This window comes from Stenella coeruleoalba, assembly GCF_951394435.1.
Source record: "Stenella coeruleoalba genome assembly, chromosome: 10".
Taxonomy (NCBI): domain Eukaryota; kingdom Metazoa; phylum Chordata; class Mammalia; order Artiodactyla; family Delphinidae; genus Stenella; species Stenella coeruleoalba.
This window is the reverse complement of record NC_137156.1, coordinates 30572357-30597409: the sequence shown is the minus strand read 5'-3', so window position 1 is coordinate 30597409 and position 25053 is coordinate 30572357. Positions and strand designations below refer to the sequence as shown.

At 41.2% G+C, this 25053-nt stretch overlaps 2 protein-coding genes across 7 annotated transcripts in view; both read left to right on the top strand.

Annotated features, from left to right (window-relative positions):
* The window catches only part of SLC25A27 (solute carrier family 25 member 27), a 29486-nt gene extending 20917 nt beyond the window's left edge, over nucleotides 1–8569 (top strand). The window contains exons 9-10 of one of the 5 annotated variants that reach the window (XM_079935709.1): nucleotides 1153–1186; nucleotides 4620–8569. In XM_079935709.1, the coding sequence (XP_079791835.1) occupies nucleotides 1153–1182 (30 nt within the window). In that variant the 3' untranslated portion in view covers nucleotides 1183–1186; nucleotides 4620–8569. Of the gene's footprint in view, nucleotides 1–1152; nucleotides 1187–4352; nucleotides 4545–4619 lie in introns of those variants that run through there. The other 4 variants (XM_079935710.1, XM_079935708.1, XM_079935712.1 and 1 more) reach the window with 4 other exon arrangements.
* Nucleotides 8570–15452: 6883 nt separating this feature from the next.
* TDRD6 (tudor domain containing 6) overlaps nucleotides 15453–25053 on the top strand; it is a 63008-nt gene continuing 53407 nt past the window's right edge. For both annotated transcript variants that reach the window (XM_079934903.1, XM_079934902.1), the window contains exon 1: nucleotides 15453–24032. In XM_079934903.1, the coding sequence (XP_079791029.1) occupies nucleotides 17483–24032 (6550 nt within the window). In that variant the 5' untranslated portion in view covers nucleotides 15453–17482. The remainder of the gene's footprint in view (nucleotides 24033–25053) is intronic.

The window sequence follows — 25053 nt, the reverse complement described above, 5'->3', positions numbered from 1 at the left end:
AGCTTCCAGTCTAGGTCAGGAGCTTCCAGTCTAGGTCAGGACAAACACTGAGTAAGAAACCAGCAGCAATGAGTGGAAGAGTCGGGGGCGTGGGGTGGGGATCCCTGGTGCTATCAGAATATATATAGCAAGTAAGGACAGCCTAGCCTGGGAGATTAAGAAAACCTCCTTGGAGAATGGACTTCTGAATTGAGATGTGAAGAATGAGTAGGACTTTGCCAGGTCAAAAGGGCAGAAAAGAACATTCTAGATGGAGGAACTAGATGGAGTGGACAAAGAATATGACACGTTCAAAGAACTGAAGAAAACCCAGCTGTCCAGGGCACGGAGACGTGGAGGAGAGCAGCACAGGGTGAGGCCAGAGACAGGCAGGGGCCAGATCAGGAGGGGCCACAGGACCCCTGAGAGTGAGGGGCATTGGCTTGATGACGTGTGCACTTGTAGCAAGACCATTCTGGCTGCCATGCGGGTTGAGGAAAGACCAGGAGTAGTGACAGATGACAGGTTATGATAACTTGGACTGGAATATAGCAATGGGGACAGAAGAAGATAGAATTTTAAAATATTTAGAAAGGAGCTAAAAAAGAACATGACTGGATGGGGAAATGGTTGGAGAAGGCAAGGAAAAGTCGGGCTTCATTCCCAGATTCCTGCCCTGAGCAAATAGTGATATAATTTCCTAAAATGGGGACCATTTGCAGGGAAGAAGATTTTGTGGTAGAATGACAAGTTTAGTTTGGATATGGTAAGTTTGGGATACTCATAGGTCATCTAAGAAGAGACGTCTAGATGACTAGCTTAATATATTGGCCTGGATCTTAGAATCATGAGGATGGAGATAGAGATTGGAGCACTGTCTACACACAGATAATAACTGAAGCTTTGGGGATAAATGACAGCACCAAGGGTAGTAGGTATCTATCTATTAACATGAAATTAATAGCCAAAGCCCTTGGCAATATCTGATACAAAAGCATACCTAAGTTGTGAAATACAATTTTGATTGTCTTGATTGTACCTTGAAGTTATCTCAAATCTGTGGCTGTTTAATGGAAAGGAAGATATTGACTTGGCCTGCATGAACCAGGCACTATTACAAGTGCTGGTAACACCAAGAAATAAGATGTTTATTTTTTTTTTTTTTTGCGCTAGAGGAGCGTACAATGTGATGGGAGAAGATAGACACGTAAGTAGTTAAAATTACAGAAATTATGAAGCTAATATTACTAAATCACTTGGTATATGGCCAGTGCTATGCTAACCATGCTCTCAGATTAACTCACTGAATTCTCCCAACTATCTATTTAGTAGGTTACTATCATCTCTCTCTTCTATAGAGGAGGAAACAATAGCGTAAAGTGTCTGAATAACTTGACCGGTCCGGGTGGTTAGTAACTGTGGAGGCAGGGACTCAAACCCAGGCAGTCTGACTCCAGAGGACATAGTCTGACTAAAGAGGCTACCAGTGCTGTGAACAAAAGAGGAGAACGCAGGTAGTGGAGTAAAATGGCTTGAACTCTTTGGGAAGTCCCAGAAGGCTTCCCAGAGGTGATATTTGATCTGAGCTTTGAAGGATGAGTAGGTGTTTTCTTGATCAGTAGGTCAAGAAAAGCATGAGGGGGCCACATGAGCAGGGGCACCAAGTCATGTCTGGTGAACTGCAGAAAATTCCGTGCGGCTGGACAGTAGGTCCTCAGCGGGCAGGTGGTGGGAGGGAACGCTAGAGGAGCACAAGAGAAAGATCTTGGGGGGCAAGTTCAATAGTTTAGGTGAAACTCTGCAGGTAGCAAGCATCTGTTTGAACATGGAAGCCATGTGCTAAGATTTGCTTGGGGACAAGACTACTGTGGCAGCAATGTCAAAGCTACACTGAAAGCTAGAACGCAAGAAAGGGCGTTTCGGCAGTGGTCTAGCCAGGAGATGATTGTAGAAATGGAGAGGAGATGGATTCCAGGAACATTTGTGCTTGACTCCACAAGACTTAGTAAATGATCAGATGGGGAAAGGGAGGGAGAGAGAGAAGGAAATGGGACTTTGATGTTTCTAGTGTGAGAGACTATGAGGACGGGGGAGACCACTGATGAAAAACAAAATCGGTCAGGAGAAGTGAGGGGCAGGGAGAATATCACGTACAAAGGAGCGCTGAGACCAGCTGATCTGACCCATTCTCTTTATACGTGAGACTCACGAAGTATAAATGACCCCAAAAATGAGTGCTTAATATATGACAAGCTCTGTGCTAAGCTCTTTGCACACATTAATTATTTTTTTAAGTCTTACAAGAACCTAGTAGAATAGGTGGGGTTATCCTCCTTTTTCAGATTAGAAAAACATGGCTCAGGGTATATAAGAAACTCGCTCAAGTTCACGTAGCTAGTATATGGCTGAGCTGGGAATTAACTGCAAGTTTGTTCAACTCTAACTAAACCCATGCTCCTAACTAAGACAGTATACTGAATTTCTCAAGATCCTACAGCTCATTATAGAAGTTTTAAAAGAAAAGAGACAGGTCGTGGTGATGGAGAAACGTTACCAGAGACAGGCTGGATTACCACCAAAGATGACCAGGGTGGCACTGCCTCGTTGATCTATCAGAGTGCAGAACCCTGAGCTTAGAAACCTAACTCCTGAGCACTTCCGAGTAAACTGGCCTTGCACATACAGATGCCCTTCAGCCCAGCTTGTTGAAACCGATGACTGGACCACAATGTTGGCTCAGCCACACTGAGACATACACTTGGCTAGTGATCCAGATGCTGAAGTCCTCTGGACAGCTAACTTCAAGCTATATGGGAGCCAAGTTATAATCAGAAGGTTGCTTGCTGAACACAGAACAATAACAGGAAAAGCTTATTTGTGAACTTAATATTGAAAAAGATACACCCGAGAGCACTTATGTGTTGCGCCCCACAGTAATAGGAATGGAGAAAAACTTTTTTTTTCCAGCAGTTACGACAACGTGGGTTCACATACACTTGGATTATTTTCGGTGGTGCAACTATGCCAGTGAGGAAAAAACAAGTAAAAGCATGTACTGGCCACACGCGCGTCTACGAAGAGTCTCAGTATATCCCGTTTATATACTATGCGTGCTACTTGGCTATATGATCTTCCTCTAACTCCTCTTCAAAACCCAGCTAAACCCAATCCCAGTTCCTTCCACTAGTTAGAGAAAATATGACCTCGCTTTGCTCAATCCCTGATGAATATTTATTTCATTTGCATATAGTTTGGGTGCTATGAAGAAGTCTGATTACCAGAGCAAGTAGGAATGATTGCCTAGTCCATTCTTAACTAAGACCTCTGCTTCTAGATCCAATTGCAGTCATATCCTTGGCTCACTTCATTTTTATTGTCACAAGACTGGTTTCGTCACAACTTCTTTATTTTGTCTGTGTCTTCGTACATTTCACTAAGATGTCTTCTCCTAAATCCACTATTATATTCTCAGTCTACCAGTATAACTTGCTCAATATTTCCAAACACGAATGACATAAATATCGCTTTACAAACTTTCTAACCAAATACATTTTACATTCTAATTGCTTAAGCTTATTTCTCCACTCTAATGTGATCAGAGTTCCTCTCTGATCAATATTACCCATAACCTATCAACCAAACCAGATGAGAACTGGATCCGAGACACACTTTCTCTGATGGCTGCTTCCAGTGTTTCCTCGGTGATTTTCCCTCTGTGTCTTTAGCGTTTTTATCTTCTGTTATTGAATAATCCTCATTCCCTTATAATTCCTTTTGGCACAGTTACACCTTCATAGTCAGTTCTTTCTGAGTTAAAAGCCCTTTTCTCCATTTAATGTGAATTTTTATATTTATTAGGTGATACACCAGGTGTTGGTTTTATGACCTAGCTCTCAAAGGATAATCTTTCATCTTCACTTTCAAGTTCTTAAGTGCCCCCTTGTCCTGCTCCACATGGGAACTACACGTAGAGGCGAGGAGCCCAGCCTAGAACTCAGGCACGCTGAGCCCTAGCCTTTTATCCAGTAACAGTCAGTAAAAGGAACCCTGGAATGGAAGCCAGAAGCCCATGGTCTAGCTCCACAACGTGCTAACAGGCATCTGATTGCTAAGTCTTAGTGTCCTCATCTGTAAAATAGGGATATCAGTACCTTTCCTTTCCATTGTAAATGGTTCAGAGAAATCTGTGAGAAATAAGACATGAAAATGCTTTGTAAATTATAAGGTGCTCTACAAAGGTGAAATACCAAAATACTTGTTTTCAGCCTAAGTGGATTCAAAATGAGTTCATCATTCAAAGATGTGTATGCATATGTGTAGAAGATTTATAATTGCTTTGAAATATGCACTAACTTCTTTGATTAATCTTTCAGACCCCTTGGTCACTGGTGTTCTGGCTTACTTATGAAAAAATCAGAGAGATGAGTGGAGTCAGTCCATTTTAAGCCCTTAAAGATGCAGCCCTTAAAGATACAGTGTTCATTATCATTGAAATGCGGGCATCTGCAACATACACCCCCTATTATTTCTACCTCTTTAGGAAGACACCTTACTCCACAGAGACTGTGATTTATAGGGGGCAGCACTTTATTTTTATCTGGAAACCCACGTTCTCTTTGACTCCTCTTTTTGTTCAAAAGCAACCTGATTGGATCACACAAGGCCTCCCAATGAGACCCAGCCCAGTGTTTTCTAAGGAAGAGTCAAATCCCGACCACTTACCTTGAGCAAGAAGATTTGACCTTCGAGATGCTATTCTATGCTGAAGAGCTTGCTTAGAGGAGGAAATGCCAGAAGGGAGACAGCATCTTAGACCTGAAGCAGACAACAGTAATGTGGAAAAATACATACGTACATAATGACCACGGAACATATTTAACCTGTCGTGTCAGTATTTACGACTGAAATTTGATAATTCACTTTTCTGTTGCCGTTAAAGTGTGCATACTTTAAATTAAAGGGAGGTGAATGAATAAACATTTTGAGATTTCCCTAGTGTTGAAGGAAGTTGATGTACCTTTTCTTGCCAGGAGGATGAAAAAGAATCAAGTTGAGATGATGTTTGGATCTCAAGGGAAGAAGCCGTTTTCCGTCAGTGCCCTGTCGTTAGTTGATTTGTGTTCACTGGTTAACTCGCCAGCACACAGGCTAAGGACTTCCTGACAGCCACCGACCACATCTTGATGAAAACAGAAAAGAGTCTTTGCTTTGTGACATATCCCATTCCAGCTTGAATTTGTCGCTAGCTCTCAAGAATCTCAATATATGAAAAACGCAGTTTATTTGATTAAAGCTCGAGTGGACAGGTCCTTGTAGTAAAGAAACATCTGTTACCATCAGCCTCTCAGTGGCACGTTAACAGCAAAGCTAAGATGAAGTCAGTCGACATAAATCCTTTCTTAATCTCCCCTTCCCTAACGCTTAGGGTCCTAGAGAGAGAGAACTCAGAAATCACACTAAAGCTGTCTCTAGCCTGAGTCTTATTCAATTTGACAAAGCCTCCTGCCTAAAAAGTGATAAGTATAAACTGCTTATGGTGTACAGTTTTGTCTCCAATCACTAAATCACATCCCTTTTCTTAGAAAGGTGAGAGATTTCTTCAGATTCACCTCTATACCACCTGTTCCCCGCAACCTCAGACAGTGTGCATTTCTGGATGGATGGCTACAGTTATGGGTAGAGGCTGTAACTGTCAAAATAGGAAAACCCCAAAAGCTCAGACCCAAGAAAGACCGTGGAGCTGAGCAAACAGGATTTATCATGGGCATGAATGATGTGGAACAGAAAAAAGTTTACAAGTACGCTGTGGTTGCACTGATGTATAATCACTGCCATTTAAGAGGGGAAGTACGCTTTAAAGTATATTTTAATGTGATGCACTAATATGCAGTGGTTTATTGTTTTTGTAGAATTTACAGAATGTGAAGTTTAATCTCTTAAAATCTTTCGGTGGTCTACTTTTCCATTGCATTTGTCAGTCTGTATGAATTGAGTTGTTAAATATATTTAAAATAATATTATGTACTTAGGTTCTCAAGTGTTCTGTATTAGAACCGCTTTAGGAAACTTTGTTTTTTGTGTGTATTTTATACATTTTTAAATCAAGTACATATTGGATCAAAATAATTATATGCAAACTGGACCCTGAAAAACTTTATTTAGCTTTATTCTTTGAGGGGCTTGAGGTAAAAACATTGCTTACATAGTGAGACTATTCCTTGGTGTCTGGATTCAACACGAATAATTGGTTTTTTTTAACTGGAAATGACTCCTTAGGATGGTCTGGTTTAATTCTTCCATTGTCTAAGTTAGGAAACAGAGGCCTAGAGAAGTAGAGTTGTTCATGCTCATAACTTACTTAGTAGCAGAGCCAGGATAAAGATACAGATCTCTTACTTATTATTACAACTGACAGTTATTGTACCCTGATTAGGTACCAAGTAAATGCCTTATGTTATCTTCACAACATCCCAGCCCAGTGCTATTGAATCTTCCAAAAACAGATTTTTTCTTTATGGCATTTCCTGTCTTAGACATGTTAAATGAATTTGAATTGCCTTTAGCATACATTTTAGAATGGAGTCACCATACTTTAGCTAAAACATAGAGACCCTCCAGAATCTGACCAAATCCTGTAGATCCAACACATATATCCTATCACAGTTATACTTTTCCAGTGAAATCATTTTCATTAATGTATCTTGGAACTTCGCTTTATTTTACCAACTTGAAATCATCTTGTTCCTCTCCCAAATAACCCACAGTAAGTAAAAAGAAATAAAATTTCAGTAATTTTGTGTCCATACTGAAAGACAGCCATTTCAGCCCACTTTCTTATAATACAACTGTTGGTGGTATTTATCTTCAGCTCAGTATTGATAATACTTAACCTCTGAGCTTCCTTTGCTTAGCTTCCCCATTTTTTCTCTTCACAAATGATTTTTTTTTCTCACTGAAAAATATACATGTTCTTATTTTTAATTATATACAGTCCTTTGTTTTTTATATGTATAAGTGAATTAGCATATCTATCTAAATAAAGAGATAACATTTCTTAAATTCACTTTTAGTGAAGAATAATGTGTCTTTATCAAGTGCTCCAAATCCTATTTAATTATAAGCCACTAGAGGTAGGACTGTCTTGTTTTTATATAAATCTCTACTCTCATTAGTAGCATTTCTTTGCTATTAGGTACTCAACAAAAGTTACATATGATGTGAATCAATTAATTTTGGCTTCATTATTTTAAGATCTGTACCTATCATAAGACTAGTCTGAAATTTCTTTCACTTTGCCAAGAAAAAAAGGAAGGAAACAAATTCAGGGAGGTTTTAAGTGTAAAAAAAATTACTTTTCTGTCATCTTCAAATTTTTAAGTATAGCCATTTATGTACAATTGAAATAGTTATACATATCCTTTTCTGTTAATGAAAACAGATTCCCTCAGGACCTCCATTGGAAAAATGTTTAATACTTGGTGGTTAAAAACATTGAAGGTGAAAATATTTGATTCTCTTCTCCCCAATTAAATCAGACCTCTTTAAAAATGATTACCAAACAAATATATATTATCATTGAATGCCAGGTAATGTGGAGGAAAGGCTGAACATGCATTCTCAAGACCTTTATCCTATTTTGGGTTCTCCTCCTGATAAAGTAGTATAACTATGATCAAGTCCCTTCACTTCTCTTCTCTTGATGTCCATTTCTTTATCAGATGAAGTGACTGAACTCTAGAATCGTAACTTGCATGTACTTGAAGAGAGCCATTATATGAATGTCATGTGAAAAAAATATAGGATTGAAAAAAATTATTGGGATTTGTTGTTTCCTGGATTTAATGAATTCCTTGTGTTTTAGGATGAGGAAAGTTTTATTCAGGCCTTACAGCAGAATACAAACTTTTTATGTGGCTGGAAATCCTTCCTTCACCTAGTAGCAGAGTTCTCTTCCTTCAGGCAACCCTGGACACGTCACCCTGCCTTTCACCTTCAATTACTCCTTCACACACACAAGAAAAATTAAAATCTTTGACACTATATACAAGACCCTCTCAACCTGGCTTCAACCCATTTTTCTAAGCTTTGCATATTACTCGGTACCTGCACCTTACCACCTTGCAAATTCATTGCCCCACTTATTTCTCTGGAGATGCTCTTTACGTGGCTGCTTCCCAGGCAGTGTTCATTCTGTGCTGTCCGCCGAGCTCTCCTCCCGTCACTACCACCATTCATCTTCACCTTCACTGGGGAAGTCCTACTTTAACATCTAGAATGATCTCTGAAGACTTGAACATCTCCAACACCTCCATGCTCCCATTGCTTCTTCTGTGGATGTCTGTCTGCATGCATGTGTGTCTGCCTCCCTATACAAATGGACTCTCGCAAGCAAGGGTCACGCAATACATCTCTGTTTCTCTTTGAAACTTCACACAGAAGTCAATTAGAAGGTATTTGTTGAATTCAGAGATTTTTAGGGGTGGAAAGAAAAAGAAACATTTATGTACCCGTGATTAAGCCATATGTTGTTTTCCTCTTACCTTCAGAATAATTGTGTCGGGTCAGTAACACTCAATTTCAAGAGATTCTTTACCATGTGCAGTGCTTAACTGCATTTTCAAACGACCTGTGTCTTTAAACATATGTAATTATTATAATTTTAAATAAGTATTCATCAGTTTAATAGCTATTCTACAAAAATCTAGAATTTGATAGTTTTAAATCATACAAAATATTTGGTTAGTCAATTAACAGTTAATAAATATGTGATGAGTTTATATTATTCATTTTAGAGTGTATATGAAAATTATATCACTATTTGTATGTACATTTTACCCACTCGAGTGTTTTATTATTTATGAATCCTGAGGAATATGTGATTATTTTTCTCTCCCCATACTTTACCCCCAACAGGCTGCTGTGATTGTCAACAGCAGCAGGATCCACTTTGAAGGTTTGATAAAAGCAGATGAAGATGCTTAAAGATGTCTGTTTGCTGAAAATAACTGGTAACAAACAGGAATATATGTGAGTAAATATAGTGCATCATTCTGATTTTTTAAATAAATGTTTTAAAATGCCTAATGAGTTGTGAAGGGTTTTGTTTTGTCCTAGTGTGGTTTTGTCCTGGTGTGCTTTTGAGTTAAAATGATAATAACAAATTTTAGAGATGATTTTTAAATGTTAATCTTTACTTTTCAGAATCGAAATAGAAAGTACCTTAATTTAGAATGTCAGACTTGAAATACATTAGCAAAAAAGAACACCTATACCTTGTCGCTATAAATTTTATTTTATGGGTACTCCCTATTAATCCAGTTCTCCTTATTAATCCAGTTCTGCTCTGACTAAAAGGGATGGGTAACTAATAGTTACAGTGATGGACATGCTCACTGGCTACAGGTAAAAGACGAAAATAAAATTGACATTAGTTAAACGTTGGAAAATTAGTCCCTTCTTTTCTGACATCATATTCTACTTTGATTACCATGATACCACTCCCTCCTGTCACTTATATTTTTGTTTCTCCTCATCAGTCTCTATTGGCTGTTTCTTTGCTGCCAAGTCCTTAAATTTTGGTTCTTCAAGGTTCTGTTCTTGGCCCTCTTCTCAAAATTCACTCTTTCTCTGGGAGGAGCCACACATTTCTCTGACTTTAGCTACTACACTTGGGCTGGTAATTCCCAAACACATACTAGGCAGTCAGTAGATGGTAGATGTTACCATCATCTGTGTTTCTGGTCCTTACTGACTTATCCAGCTTTACTCATGTTTTCTCAATTGCCAACTTTATCTCTCCACCAGGATGGCCCACAGTCCTTGTGAGCTCAAAATTAACAATATTAAATCAGTAGTTTTTGTTCCAATCCTTTCTCACCACCCTTTACAATGTACTCTTCTTCCAGAAGTCTCTCTTGTGCTACACGCCTCGTACTGCAGCCAGGAAACCTCAGGACATCCTTGACTTCTCATTTGTTTACTTACAGTCCAAAATACTTAAACCCGTTTATAAAAAAGAAAACTACAGACCAATATCTCTTAGGAATATAGATGCAAAAAAAATCAATGAGCACCACTTTACACCCATTAGGATGGCTATTACTAAAAACACAAAAAACACCAAGTGTTGGTGAAGATGTGGGGAAATTGGAACCCTTGTGCATTGCTGGTGAAAAAATAAAATGACACAACTGCTATACAAGATGGTATGTGGTTTCCTCAAAAAATTAAACATAGAATTATCATATGATCCAACATTTCCATGTCTAGGTGTAACCCAAAAAATTGAGAGCAGGGACTTGAACAGATATTTGTACACCAATGTTCATAGCAGTATTTTCACATAAACAAAAGGTGGAAACAATCTAAATGTCCACTGACAGATGAATGTATGAATGGGTAAATAAAATGTGGTATATACATACAATGGGATATTATTCATCCTTAAAATAGGAAGGAAGGGCTTCCCTAGTGGCGCAGTAGTTGAGAGTCCACCTGCTGATGCAGGGGACATGGGTTCGTGCCCCGGTCCGGGAGGATCCCACATGCCGTGGAGAGGCTGGGCCCGTGAGCCATGGCTGCTGAGCCTGCGCGTCCGGAGCCTGTGCTCTGCAACGGGAGAGGCCACAACAGAGAGAGGCCCGCGTACCGCAAAAAAAAAAAAAAAAAAAAAAGAAGGAAATTCTGAGACACACTATGACATGGATAAATCTTGAAAACTTTATGCTGAGTGAAATAAGCCAGACACAAATTAGCATGTATTATATGATTCTACTTATATGAGATACCTAGAATAATCAAATTCATAGAAACAGATAGCAGAATCAACATTGTGAAAATGACTATACTACCCAAAGCAATCTACAGATTCAGTGCAATCCCTATCAAACTACCAATGGCATATTTTACAGAACTGGAACAAAAAATCTTAAAATTTGTATGGAGACACAAAAGGCCTCGAATAGCTAAAGCAGTCTTGACGGAAAAAAACGGAGCTGGAGAAATCAGACTCCCTGACTTCAGACGATACTACAAAGCTACAGTAATCAAACAATATGGTACTGGCAGAAAAACAGAAATGTAGATCAATGGAGCAGGAGAGAAAGCTCAGAGATAAACCCACACACCTATGGTCAACTAATCTATGACAAAGGAGGCAAGGATATACAATGGAGAAAGGACAGTCTCTTCAGTAAGTGGTGCCGGGAAAACTGGACAGCTACATGTAAAAGAATGAAATTAGAACACTCCCTAACACCATACACAAAAATACACTCAAAATGGATTAGAGACCTAAATGTAAGACCAGACATTATAAACCTCTTAGAGGAAAACATAGGAAGAACACTCTTTGACATAAATCACAGCAAGGTCTTTTTTGATCCACTTCCTAGAGTCATGGAAATAAAAACAAAAATAAACAAGTGGGACCTAATGAAACTTAAAAGCTTTTGCCCAGCAAAGCAAACTATAAACAAGACGAAAAGACAACCCTCAAAATGGGAGAAAATATTTGCACACGAATCAACGGACAAAGGATTAATCTCCAAAATATATAAACAGCTCATGCAGCTCAATATTAAAAAAACAAACAACCCAATCCAAAAAAGACCTTAATAGACATTTCTCCAAAGAAGACATACAGATGGCCAAGAGGCACATGAAAAGCTGCTCAACATCACTAATTATTAGAGAATGCAAATCAAAACTACAATGAGGTATCACCTCACAGCAGTTAGAATGGGCAGCATCAGAAAATCTACAAACAACAAACGCTGGAGAGGGTGTGGAAAAAAGGGAACCCTCTTGCACTGTTGATGGGAATGTAAACTGATACAGCCACTATGGAGAACAGTATGGATATTTCTTAAAAAACTAAAAATAGAATTACCATATGATTCAGCAGTCCCACTACTGGGCATATACCCAGAGAAAAGCATAATTCAAAAAGACACATGCACCCCAATGTTCATTGCAGCACTATTTACAATAGCCAGGTCATGGAAGCAACCTAAATGCCCATCGACAGATGAATGGATAAAGAAGATGTGGTACATATATACAATGGAATATTACTCAGCCATAAAAAGGAATGAAATTGGGTCATTTGTAGAGACGTGGATGAATCTAGAGACTGTCGTACAGAGTGAAGTATGTCCAAAAGAGAAAAATATCGTATATTAACGCATATATGTGGAACCTAGAAAAATGGTACAGATGAACTGGTTTGCAGGGCAGAAATTGAGACACAGATGCAGAGAACAAACGTATGGACACCAAGGGGGGAGAGCGGTGGTGGGGGAGTGTGACTAACTGGGAGATTGGGATTGACATGTATACACTGATATGTATAAGATGGATAACTAATTTAAAAAAAGAAAATTACAAGCCGTACACTGAGAGAAAATATACACAGAACACATATCTGATAACAAAACATGTATCCGGAATATATAAGAACTGTTACAACTCAAAACTAAGGTGACAATACCTTTAAAAATGGGCAAAGGAGTTGATCAGATACTTTACCAAGGAAGACAGATGATGGCAGAGACACACATGAAGAATATTCAACAACATTAAAAATTACAAATTAAAACCACAATAAGATACCACTACAGACAAGAATGGCTAAAATGAAAAAGCCTGACAATATCCAGTGCTGCTGAGGATGCAGAACAGTTTATATGTTGTTGGTGGGAATGTAGAATGATGGTATTCTGGAAAATAATTTGACAGTTTCTTATAATGTTAACATACATTTACTATATGACCCAGCAATCCTACTCCTAGTATTTACCCAAGGGAAATGAAGACTTACGTCAACACAAAAACATGTACATGAATGTTTACACTGTTATATGGATAATCACCCCAAATTGGAAATAATCTGAAAGTCCATTATCTAGCAAATAAATGTATGTCTATACAGTGAAAAACTATTCAATCATAAAAATAAACTATTGATACAAACAACATGGATGAATTTAAAGGCATTATGCTAAATGATGGAGGTAGACACAAGAGGCTACAAACTGTATGGTTCCATTTATATGAATTTGGGAAAAGGCAAAATGATAGGGACAGTTGTTACGAGGGACAGACGTTGCCAGGGACTGTGGTTGCCAGGAACTGAGCCCATGATGGAGGGAGGGGGTAATCTGCAAAGAAGCATTAGGAAACTATTTGGATAATACAAATGTTTTATATTTTATCTGTGATGGTATACCTTTACAACTTTATATATTTGTACATTTGTGGTGATGTGCATTTATATCATATAAAAATGCACACTGTATACTGTATACAAATATGTAATTGTGTACATTTGTCAAAACATCAAACTACACAATTTAAAAAATGAGTTTTACTCTATGTAAATTATGCCTCAGTAAACCTAATTTTAAAAAAATCTAATTTAAGATTTTTTAACCTTTAACTTAGTAGAACTAAGAAAGTATTTTAAATTTTTATTTTATTTAACTACTAATAACTCTAGTTTGTTATATGCGGGCTGTGATGGGACCTTTATCTATATTGTGTCATCTAACCTTCATAATAAAGTTAGGTACAATTCCATTTTTATAGATGAGAAAACTAACTTAGAAAAGTACATTGTCCATGTCATCCTGCGATGAGAACCAGGGACTTTTTATGGGGTTTTCTGCATCTCAAGTATTTATTCAATGCACACATGTTAACTGTACTTAAATCATGCTTCAGAACTTTCCTATAAGGTCTGTGTCTTAAACCCATTTTCAGATGTGGAAAGAAGAGGACAGATAAATAACTTTCCTTGGTTTGCTCCTCCTACTCTAATTGACCCCGTATAATAGCACAGTCTTGAATTATTTGTGTGTGTGTATATTCTAATAGAACTTTAGCTATGGACACTGAAATCTGAATTTCATAGAATTTTTTTAAAACTTCATTTTGAAATCATTTTAGATTCACATAAAGTTGCAAAAAATGTCCAGGGAAGTCCCATGCACCTTTCACCCAGTCCTCCCCAATGATAACATCTTCCAATCTTGAGTAACTGTAGTATACAATCAAAACCAGCAAAATGACATTGGTATAACCCACAGATTCAGATTTTACCAGTTTTACAAGTGTGTGTGGGTGTCTGGTTCTATGCAATTTTATTACCTTCTTAAATTCATATAAACCACCACCATATTCAAGACACAGAACAGTGCCCTCTTGCTATCCCTTTATAGCCACTCATCCCCTCTCCCCTCATCCCTAACTCCTGGCAACCACTAATTTGTCCTCTATCACTACTTTTGTTAATTCAAGAATAGTATATAAATTGATTCATACAGTATGTGATCTTTGGGGATTTTTTTTTTCTCACTCATCATAATTCCCTTGAGAACCTTTCAAGTTGATCCATGTGTCAAGAGTTCATTACTCTTCCTTGTTATTGTTGAGTCATATCTCATGGCATGGATGTACTATGGTTTGTTTAACCATTTACCCAGTGCACATCCGGGTTGTTTCCAGGTTGGTGTTATTAGGAATATAGCTGCTATGAACATTTATGTAGAGGTTTTTGCATGGACCTAGTTTTCATTTTTCTGGGATAAATGCCCAGGAGTGCAATTGCTAGGTCATATGGTAAGTACATATTTAGTTTTTAAAAAGTGGCCTACCATTTTACATTCCCACCAGCAATCAGAATGATCCAGTTTCTCCACATTCTGGTCAGTGTTGATATTTATCACTGTTGCTTTAGTTTAGTCATTATCCTAGGTTGTCATGATATATGCTTGTGGTTTTAATGTTTTTCCCTAATGGCTAATGATGTTGAACATCTGTTCATATTGCTCTTGCCGTCTGTATATCCTCTTCAGTGAAATGTCTCTTCATATCTTTTGCCCATTTTCAATTTTGTGTTACTGTTAAGTTTTGAGAGTACTTTATATACTGCAGATACAAGTCCTTTGTCAAACATGTGGTTTACAAGTATTTTTTCCCTATCTTTCCTTTTAGCTTGTCCTTTCATTCTCTTAACAGGGTATTTCTCACTTAAATAATTTTTAAAAAATATTTATTGAACAGTAATCTTCTAAGTAAGCATCTTTAAACAGGGCTAATTAGTGGTTAGAAACTACAGAGTCTAAAGTGTACGTGTTTCTGCTTAGAGTTCTCCATATACAGATATGATAGCACAGAATAAATGATTCATATGTTTTGCCCAATTTCTCTGCATTTTTTCCATAAAAAAATGCTGAAATAACTCACAATATAGTGTCCAAATATCTCTCAGAAACATTCTAAGCCTCACCTTATCCTTTTCTCTTTTAACCCTTAAATATTTGTAAAAGGATCGGATTACTCCCTCTCACTTTTTCTGAGGCCAAGGCCCTCAAAGCCTAAGAGGAGGGAAGTTTTGTGCTTTCATGTTAGGAAATCATCATTAATTTATTAAGCTTCACTGAGGTTGTAAATACAAGTCATATATAACAGTTGATACCACTTCTTCAGACTACTGGTGTCTTATTAAGGAATTTTTTTTTAATTAAAAAAAATTTTTTTCGCCGCACCACATGGCTTGTGGGATGTTAGTTCCCCAGCCAGGGATCAAACCTGGGCCCTCGGCAGTGAAAGTGCGGAGTCCTAACCACTGGACCGCCAGGGAATTCCCTAATTAAAAAAAATAGAAGATGGAAGTTTTTTTATTTTTTATGGAACTCAAGATATTTTGCTTAATAAAGTATGGGAAATATAGAGCAGGAGTTTAATCTTCACAGTGCCATGGTCCGATTTTTTAAAGATCCCTGTCCAGCAGCAGAGCAAGACAGAGCAAAGTAAAGCTACCTATCCCAGTTGCAGCAGAGGCAGGACACTGGAAATATCTGGGAGGATGTGAGGAATGGCTCCGATCAGCCCATCAGCTACACGATACACCTTGACATTGAGGATTAGAGGCTCTGAGTTACAGAAAAAGGGTGGGGAGCAAGTTAAACAGGAAACAGAAGTCATTTGCTTAGATTGTTGTCTACAACGCTGTGGTCTCTGTAAGAGCTGCGTTATACAGCTTGAACTGAAATAGAAGATTAGTTGAAATCACGATTCCATGTTGGATCAAACAATCCCAAATGACAGTAAGACCATTTTATAATGAACTCCTTTCTTCCATCATCAAGGATATAGTGCCAGATTATCTACTTTTTTGTTGTTGCTAAACATTATTGTGTGCTAATCAAAAGTCCAGCACTGTGTGGGGCACTGAGAATACAAGAATAAATGAGAAGAGTTCCTGCTTTCAAGAAGTTCACACTCTGGTAGAACAGAGCAAAAGGAAACAATTGCAAGATGTGATAGATAATATAATAGAGGCATGTAAAAGGGGGGAATAATCAATTCTGCCTGGGAATAGTAAAGTCATGAGGAAGACACATCTGAGCTAGAACTTGCTAGATGTGTTTAAACCAAATGTTTATTTTTCTTCCATTATTATTGTAAAACATTAGAGAAAATTTGGAAAATTGAACTGAGTTTTCTAGGATGAGTTTATCAGGTAAAAGTCTAATATTTTAGAGAAATCAAAATCATTCTTTCATATATTCATTCAGCGAGTATTTATTGCCTCAGCCCCCTGCTCGATTCCAGGAATGCAACAAACAGTTCTTGCCACAAGGCGCTTTCAAGCTGGTGGGATGACAGAGTGATCAAAGACAACTGCCACACAATGTGAAACTGCATAGCAAGCACGGGAGGCTTTGGAAGCACCTGGCAACCTCTAATCTGGATAGACTGAAGACACTGAGATTTACACTGTCAGGCCAGGGTTATATTAAGCACTGTCTTGATTTCATCTATTATTAAATTTGATGACATTTCACAATGTGAAAAAGTGAAGTGGAAAAGTATGAGAAACCCCGAGGACTGTGCCTAACTTCGCCAATGAACAAACATTTCAGCACAAATGTAGTAATTCTGGGAGTTACGCCTAGTTTGCCTGCACTTTTCCATTCCCCTTCCCGTTGACAAACAGAGTCTCCTAAGGGTTACCTTGGTAAGATTTAGGTGGGAAAAAGAACGACAGTCCAGCCAAGAGGCCCTCCGCCATAGCAGATGCAGCAAGCGTTGGAAGTCATGTTTCTTCCAAAACTCTTGACCTCCTTCTCTGAGCCCAGTTCTGTGCTAGCTCCGTGCGTAAATGAAGACTAAACGCCTGCAAAGTGGGCAAACGATACAGCAAAGAAACTCACACCGGGTAATCGTAGGGAAAGAAACATTTAACAGTCTTCATATACTCTCATACTTTAACCCTTATCACAACTGTATCCATCCAGGCGATCAAACAGGTTCCTAGAAGAGACGGTCAGCGACCTGCTCGAGGCCACAACGCTGAGAGCACACAGCCAACGCCCTGCCCCGGGGGCGCAAGCGCCACCGCGCGGCCCGCAGCGGGAGAGCGCCGGGCCTCCGAGAATTCCGGCCCAACACCCAGAACGTGCGGTGGGCGCCTCCGTTTCTCCTCCCCGGTTCTTCAATGGCTAGCACCGCGCCGGGCTCGCCGGGCTTCGTCGGTCTCAGCCGGGCGGCCGAAAAGGAGGTCCCTGCGTGGTCTGGGCCTCGCCGCCGCCCCAGGCCCGGCCGACTCCCTGCGTGCTCCAGAGTCGAAGGCGCTCTGAGAAGAGGCAGGTGGCGTCCGGATCCCGCCACGTCTCGGCCCTCGAGGCCCCTTCTGCGCCCCCCAGCACAGGTAAGCAGGTCCGCCCGCCGCCCGCGGCCAGAAGCCGGGCCACCTCGCGCTACAAATGCCTGCGCGGGGGCGCAACCGTGGGCGGTTGGTCGGGCCGCAGGGTCTTACCAGTCAGCGCGAGTCCGGGAGGCCCGGAGGCGGCGTTGCGGCGGGGTCGCCCGGCTTGGTGTCCTTCCCAGTCCGTGTGTCCTGCGAGCCCGAGTCTGCGGGGCTCTCCTTCCAGCGGCGCGGGGGCTTCGCGGGTCGGGCGGCGCGGCAGAGATGTGCTCGACCCCGGGGCTGCCGACGCCGGGGGCCTCGCTGGTGCTACGGGTGTCCTTCGTGGACGTGCAGCCTGCGGTGATCCCCGTGCAGCTCTGGGGGCTGGTGGGCGAAAGGCGGGACGAGTACGTGAGGCTGAGCCGGGAGATCCAGGAAGCGGCGGCGGCCGCGCACGGCCCATGGGCGCTGGGCGGCACCTCGGCCTCGCCGGGCGAGCTGTGCCTGGTGCAGGCAGGTCTGCTGTGGCACCGCGGCCGCGTAGTCAGCCGGCAGGCGCAGGAGAGCCGCGTCTTCCTGCTGGACGAGGGTCGCACCATCACGGTCGGCGCGGGCTCGCTGGCGCCTGGGCGCAGCGAGTTCTTCCACCTGCCGTCGGAGGTGCTGGGCTGCGTGCTGGCTGGCCTGGTGCCTGCGGGCGGCAGCGGCGGCGTGGGCGGGGCCGAGCCCCAGCACTGGGCTGCCAGCGCCGTGGACTTCCTTAGCAACCTGCAGGGCAAGGAGATGCACGGACGGGTCCTGGACGTGCTGCTGCTCCACCGTCTGGTCCTCCTGGAGGTGCCCGAGCTGAGCCAGCAGATGCAGGAGCTCGGCCTGGCCCGGCAGGTGCCCGACGGCCTTTTCCGCTCCCTGCTCAAGCGCTACCTCTCGGCCACCGCGGCTGTCCTGGGCCCCGGGGCCCCGGTCGTCCCGCGAATCCCGCCCAAGCAGGAGCAGGCTGGCCTGGATTACTTCTACCCCCAGCTGCAGCTGGGCGTGACGGAGCCCATGGTGGTCACCCAGGTGTGCCATCCCCACCGCATTCACTGCCGGCTCCGCAGCTTCTCGCAGGAGGTCCACCGCCTCTCCGAGAGCATGGCCCAGATATATAGGGGTTCCCCCGGGACAGGGGATGAGAACTATACCAGTGCCACCTGGGAGGAGAGGGAGGAGAGCCCAGACAAGCCGGGCTCTCCGTGCGCATCCTGCGGGTTGGATGGACATTGGTACAGAGCGCTCTTGCTTGAGACTTTCCGGCCCCAGCGCTGTGCCCAGGTACTTCATGTGGACTATGGAAGGAAGGAGTTAGTGAGTTGTAATAGCCTTCGCTACTTGCTGCCCGAATATTTTCGAATACCCGTGGTGACATACCCCTGCGCTTTGTACGGACTCTGGGATGGTGGCAGAGGCTGGTCTCGGTCACAGGTCGGTGACCTGAAGGCACTGTTTCTGGGCCAGGCAGTGAACGCAAAGATTGAATTTTACTCTTCCTTTGAGCATGTGTATTACGTCACCCTGTATGGAGAAGATGGGATTAATCTTAACTGTGTGTTCGGAGTACAGTCCTGTTGCTTGGCTGACCGATTGCTTCAGAGCCAGGGAATAGAGGAGGAGGAGGAGGGGGGCGGGGAGGAGGAACCAGAAACAGCTTTTCAGTCTCAGTCTCCTGCTGAAGAAGTGGATGAAGAGATTTCACTCCCAGCCTTGAGGTCTATCAGGTTAAAGATGAACGCCTTCTATGATGCCCAGGTGGAGTTTGTGAAAAATCCTTCTGAGTTTTGGATTAGGTTGAGGAAACACAATGGCACCTTCAGCAAATTAATGAGGAGAATGTGCAGTTTCTATGCCTCTGCCAGTAAGCTGGATGGTGTTATTTTGAAACCTGAAGCCGATGACCTTTGCTGTGTGAAATGGAAAGAAAGTGGCTATTATCGGGCTATGGTCACTCGATTAGACGACAAGAGTGTGGATGTATTCTTCGTTGACCGGGGCAATTCAGAAAATATGGACCGGTATGATGTGAGAATGCTGCTCCCTCAGTTTAGGCGGCTACCAATACTGGCCCTGAGGTGCACCCTGGCCGATATTTGGCCTTTGGGAAAAAATTGGAGCCAGGAGGCAATTTCCTTTTTTAAAAAGACTGTGCTGCACAAAGAATTAGTTATCCATGTCCTTGATAAGCAGGATAGTCAGTATGTTATTGAGATTCTCGATGAATCAAGAACAGGGGAAGAAAACATTAGTAAGGTAATTGCTCAGGCCGGATTTGCCAAGTATCAGGAATTTGAAACAAAGGAAAATATTTGCAAAAGTGCCCACTCTCCAGGGCATGTTTCAAACCATTTTACTGCAGACAATAACAAAATATCTTCTGCCAAGAAGGAAGTAGAACACAAAGTCAAGAGACAGGGTGAAACTACAGCTGTTCCAGAAACTGTGAATGACACAACAGTTGTGACAAACGTTTCAACTGGACTAGTTGTACAGGACAAAGAGAAAAGAGTGTCTGTTTATTCTCCTCTTGTACAGAATTTCTTGGACATTAAGCCAGGCTCTTCTTGTAAAGAGGAGCTAGAAGTTGGAAGTACAGTAGAAGTCAAAGTGTCCCATGTTGAAAACCCTGGCTATTTCTGGTGCCAGCTGACCAGGAACATAGAAGGATTTAAAGCGCTAATGTGTAGTATTCAGGACCATTGCAAGAATACAGCTACTCCCTACCAGGGAACCACCCCTGCTTGTTTGGCAAAACGAACAGCAAATGGAAAATGGTCCAGAGCTCTGATTACTGGGGCACAATCTTCAGAGCATGTCAACGTCATATTTGTAGATTATGGAGACAAAGAAACGGTATCTGTGAAGAATATTTATTCAATTAGTGAAGAGTTTCTCAAGGTTAAGGTTCAAGCGTTTAGGTGCAGCCTTTATAATTTAATTCAACCAATGGGTCACAATCCTTTTGTTTGGGATGAAAAGGCAATCCAAGCTTTTAGTGAATTTGTGCATAAGGCGTGGGAAGACAATGTAGAATTAAAATGCACAATATTTGCTTTGGCTTCCATTCACGTTGAAGAACTGTTTAATGTTGTGGATTTGCTAACACCTTTCCAGAGTGCATGCCATTTTTTGGTAGAACAGAGACTTGCAAGACCAGTAAAACTTCAGAAGCCTCTGGAGTCCTCTGTTCAGCTCCATTCTTACTACTATTCTACACATGGTATGAAAATTGGAAGTGAAGAATCCGTGTATATAACACATGTCGATGACCCTTGGACATTTTATTGCCAGCTGGGAAGAAATGCAAATATTTTAGAACAGTTGTCATATCATATTACACAATTAAGTAAAGTTTTGCTGAATTTAAAAACATCTCCCTTGGTCCCCAGCACATTGTGCCTTGCCAGGTATACTGACGGAAACTGGTATAGGGGGATAATCATAGAAAAAGAACCAAATAAAGTCTTTTTTGTTGATTTTGGGAATAGTTATGTGGTAACAAATGATGATCTGCTTCCAATACCTAGCGATGCATATGACGTCTTACTTCTGCCCATGCAAGCCATTAAATGTTCATTATCTGATATTCCTGATCATATACCAGAAGAAGTCACAACGCGGTTTCAGGAGACTATTTCAGAGAAGTCATTGAAGGCTTTGGTTGTAGCAAAAGATCCAGATGGAAGACTGATTATAGAACTATATGACAACAGCATTCAAATTAATGCTAATATTAATGAGAAGTTAGGACTCCTAGGTTCCAAAGGCGGGACAAGAAAAAAAGAAAGTGAATCACTCCTCTCTACACCTGAAACTCTTGAAGCAAAAAAGGAAGCTGTGAAGTTGTCACCTACACAGTATTTAAGTAAATCAATAGAGAACAAATCAGACAGTTTGGTGATCTTAGGAGAATCATACAAACCTCAGATCAGCTCAGCATGTAAGGAAATCAAATTTTCATGCAGTTCAATGAAGACAAACTTAGTCACTCAGTATCCGGACTCTGTGGCAAATAAAAATAATCAAGTGTCTCCATTACCAGTAGAAAAGAAATTAGTAAGTTCGGCTGAGCCCCCTTTGAAAGCCACAAAACTAGAAGCCACTCTTCCAGAGAGAAAAATAGGAGATTCACGTAACAAAGGTTTGCCTCTAAAATTTTCTGAGTTCCCTCAGAAGACTATAATGCCTGGCTTTAAAACAACTGTGTATGTTTCTCATATAAATGACCTTTCAGACTTTTATGTTCAACTAACAGAAGATGAGGCTGAAATTGATCGTCTTTCAGAGAGGTTAAACACTGTTAGAACAAGGCCTGAATATTATGCAGGTCCACCTTTGCAAAGAGGAGATATAATATGTGCTGTTTTCCCAGAAGACAATTTATGGTATCGTGCTGTGGTCAATGGACATCAACCCAATGACCTTCTCTCTGTGCAGTTTATAGATTATGGCAATGTTTCTGTGGTTCACACCAACACAGTAGGCAAACTTGACCTTGTTAATGCACTATCACCCAGACTGTGCATTCACTGTTCCTTAAGGGGACTTGGGGCTCCTAAGATTTTAAACTGTAAGGAAATGATGAATTACTTTTCCCGAAGGACAGAGGAGGCGCAACTAAGATGCGAATTTGTTCAATTTCAAGACAAATGGGAAGTTATTCTTGCTGATGAACATGGGATCATAGCAGAAGATATGATGAGCAGATATGCTTTCAGTGAAAAATCTCAAATAGGACTTTCTACCCAAATAGTTAAAGGTGCCTGTTCAAAGTCTGTCAACAGAACAGGCGTAGACACTTCTGTATTTCTTAACTGGTATAATCCAAAGATGAAGATGATACAAGCTTATGCCACGGTGATCGATGGACCTGAGTATTTTTGGTGTCAGTTTGCGGACACAGAGAAACTTCAGTATTTAGAAGTGGAAGTACAAACTGCTGGAGAGCAGGTGACAGCTTGGAGAAGCTGCATCTCCTGCCCTCATATCGGAGATCCTTGCATAGTGAGATACAGAGAAGACGGACATTACTACAGGGCACTTGTCACCAATATTTGTGAAGATTCTCTTGTGTCCGTCAGGCTTGTGGACTTTGGAAACGTTGAAGACTGTGTGGACCCCAAAGCCCTCTGGAACATCCCTTCTGAACTGTTGGCAGTTCCCATGCAAGCCTTCCCATGTTGCCTCTCAGGATTTAATATTTCAGAAGGTGCATGCCCTCAAGAGGGAAATGACTACTTTTATGAAATAGTAACAGAAGATATGTTGGAGATAACAATATTAGAAATCAAAAGGGATGTTTGTGATATCCTTTTAGCCATCGTTGACTTGAAAAGCAAAGGCGAAAGTATTAGTGAGAAAATGAAGAAATATTCTAAGATCGGTGTGAGTGACAGTGACCTGCCCTATGAAAACAATGGCGTAGACATAAAGGGAGCTCTTGGGTCCCCCAATCCAGATGTTGGACTTCAGAAACCAAGTAGCAAAGCTGGACAAGAGAAAGCGCTCTGTGTCCAATCACAGACAGGTAAGCTCTTGGAAAGAATTGACAAAGACTTAAACATCATTGAAACCAAACCAGGTAAATTCTTTGTCCCCAAAACTGATAACATTTTTGAAACTTTTGACAACCCAGGCAAAGATGAAAGTGGCACTGAGATGCTGGAAGGTAAAGTCGAGTGCCATCTGGGTGACAAAGCAAAGTTTGATGATAAGTACCTAATTACAGGATTTAGCGCATTGTTACCACATGCCACCGAAACAAAGGAGGCCCTGGAACTGAATTCCCTTGAGGTAGAGCTTTCTCCTGATGATGAGTCCAAAGAATTCCTGGAGCTGGAATTCATTGAATTGCAGCATTCCTTAGTTGCAGAGGAGGGGAAGGAAGAGCTGGGCCTGGTGCCTCTGTCTGTGCCTCTTCCCCAAGGCTGTGACCCAGCGGCCAACCTGCCACCATTGGCAGGGCTACTGCCCCTCAACTGTGAAGCCGAGAAACAGCCTGAACTAGAATTACCTACAGCCCAGCTGTGTCTAGAGGACAAAATAAACCCATTGTCTTTAAGAGTTAGTCGGAAAGCCCAAGAATCCCTGTGTGCTGAGGACGCAAGAAGGTCCAGTTGTGCGGAATGCTTTGATGAGGAGCATAGGCTGTGCCAGCAGGGAAAGACCTGCTATGCCAAGATGCAGATTGAAATGAATATCTATAAAGAAGAACTTACAGAACATACATCTCTGTTTAGAGATGCCGTGTCATCGTTGAACTCTGTGTTTTCTGAAGAAGAACCCGGAAGGAAACACAATCACGCTTTACCAGATCATGTCTCGGGTATGTGCGTGTTTTTGTTGTTGTTGTTGTTTCCCATTCGCTTTTACTTAACTAAGTGAAAAGTACTTATTTGTTTTAAAGAAAAGAGAATAATTCTTATTTGAATTTTTAAAATATTAATTTGGGGGAGGGAAGATTAAAACCTGAGAAGAGAATCAGATTTGGATTTTACGAAGGGTATTTTAAACGTGGGTAATTAAGTGGTAAAATCAACGTAAAATAATTCTTTATACGCTGGGTGAAATGCTGAATTATTAATTTTGCTTTTAAAAATAGAATGCTTCAAGTCAGTGTCTCCAAAAAGTAATCACATTTAAAATATAAACAAATCATCTCTAAAATCAAGAGGTTATGTTTTTTGGTAAGTTTTGAAAAATATAGTGTTCCTTTGCCAAGCATAATAATGTAGGCATGAATTTACAGTAGGGATCATTTCAGCACAGTTTTTTTTTTTTGCGGTACGCGGGCCTCTCACTGTTGTGGCCTCTCCCGTTGCGGAGCACAGGCTCCGGACGCGCAGGCTCAGCGGCCATGGCTCACGGGCCCAGCCGCTCCGCGGCATGTGGGATCTTCCCGGACCGGGGCACGAAGCCGTGTCCCCTGCATCGGCAGGCGGACTCTCAACCACTGCGCCACCAGGGAAGCCCCAGTACAGTTTTAAGAATTAACTGTTTTGCTTCATCATATACCTTGCCATTCGTTTAGAAGCCCTTAAAAAAACGGAGTTAGGGAGCCTGTATTAATCAAACAAGTTTACAGCCATGAGTAAATATTGGAGAACATTTATTGTCACTAACTTTTTTATAAATTATTTTTGCTGCTATTTTCTTGGCTACTTAACGAGACTTGAAAGTTACACAAAATAGCTATCTTTTAGGTTTTTTAAAAAAATAATCAATGTTAGACTTTTTAAGTGTCAATTTTGATATTATTAAATTTGAGCCATTGTACAAAATAGAGAAAACAATAGACTAAGGAGAATGAAAATCATCATAATCCCAGCACCAAGAAATGGCCACTG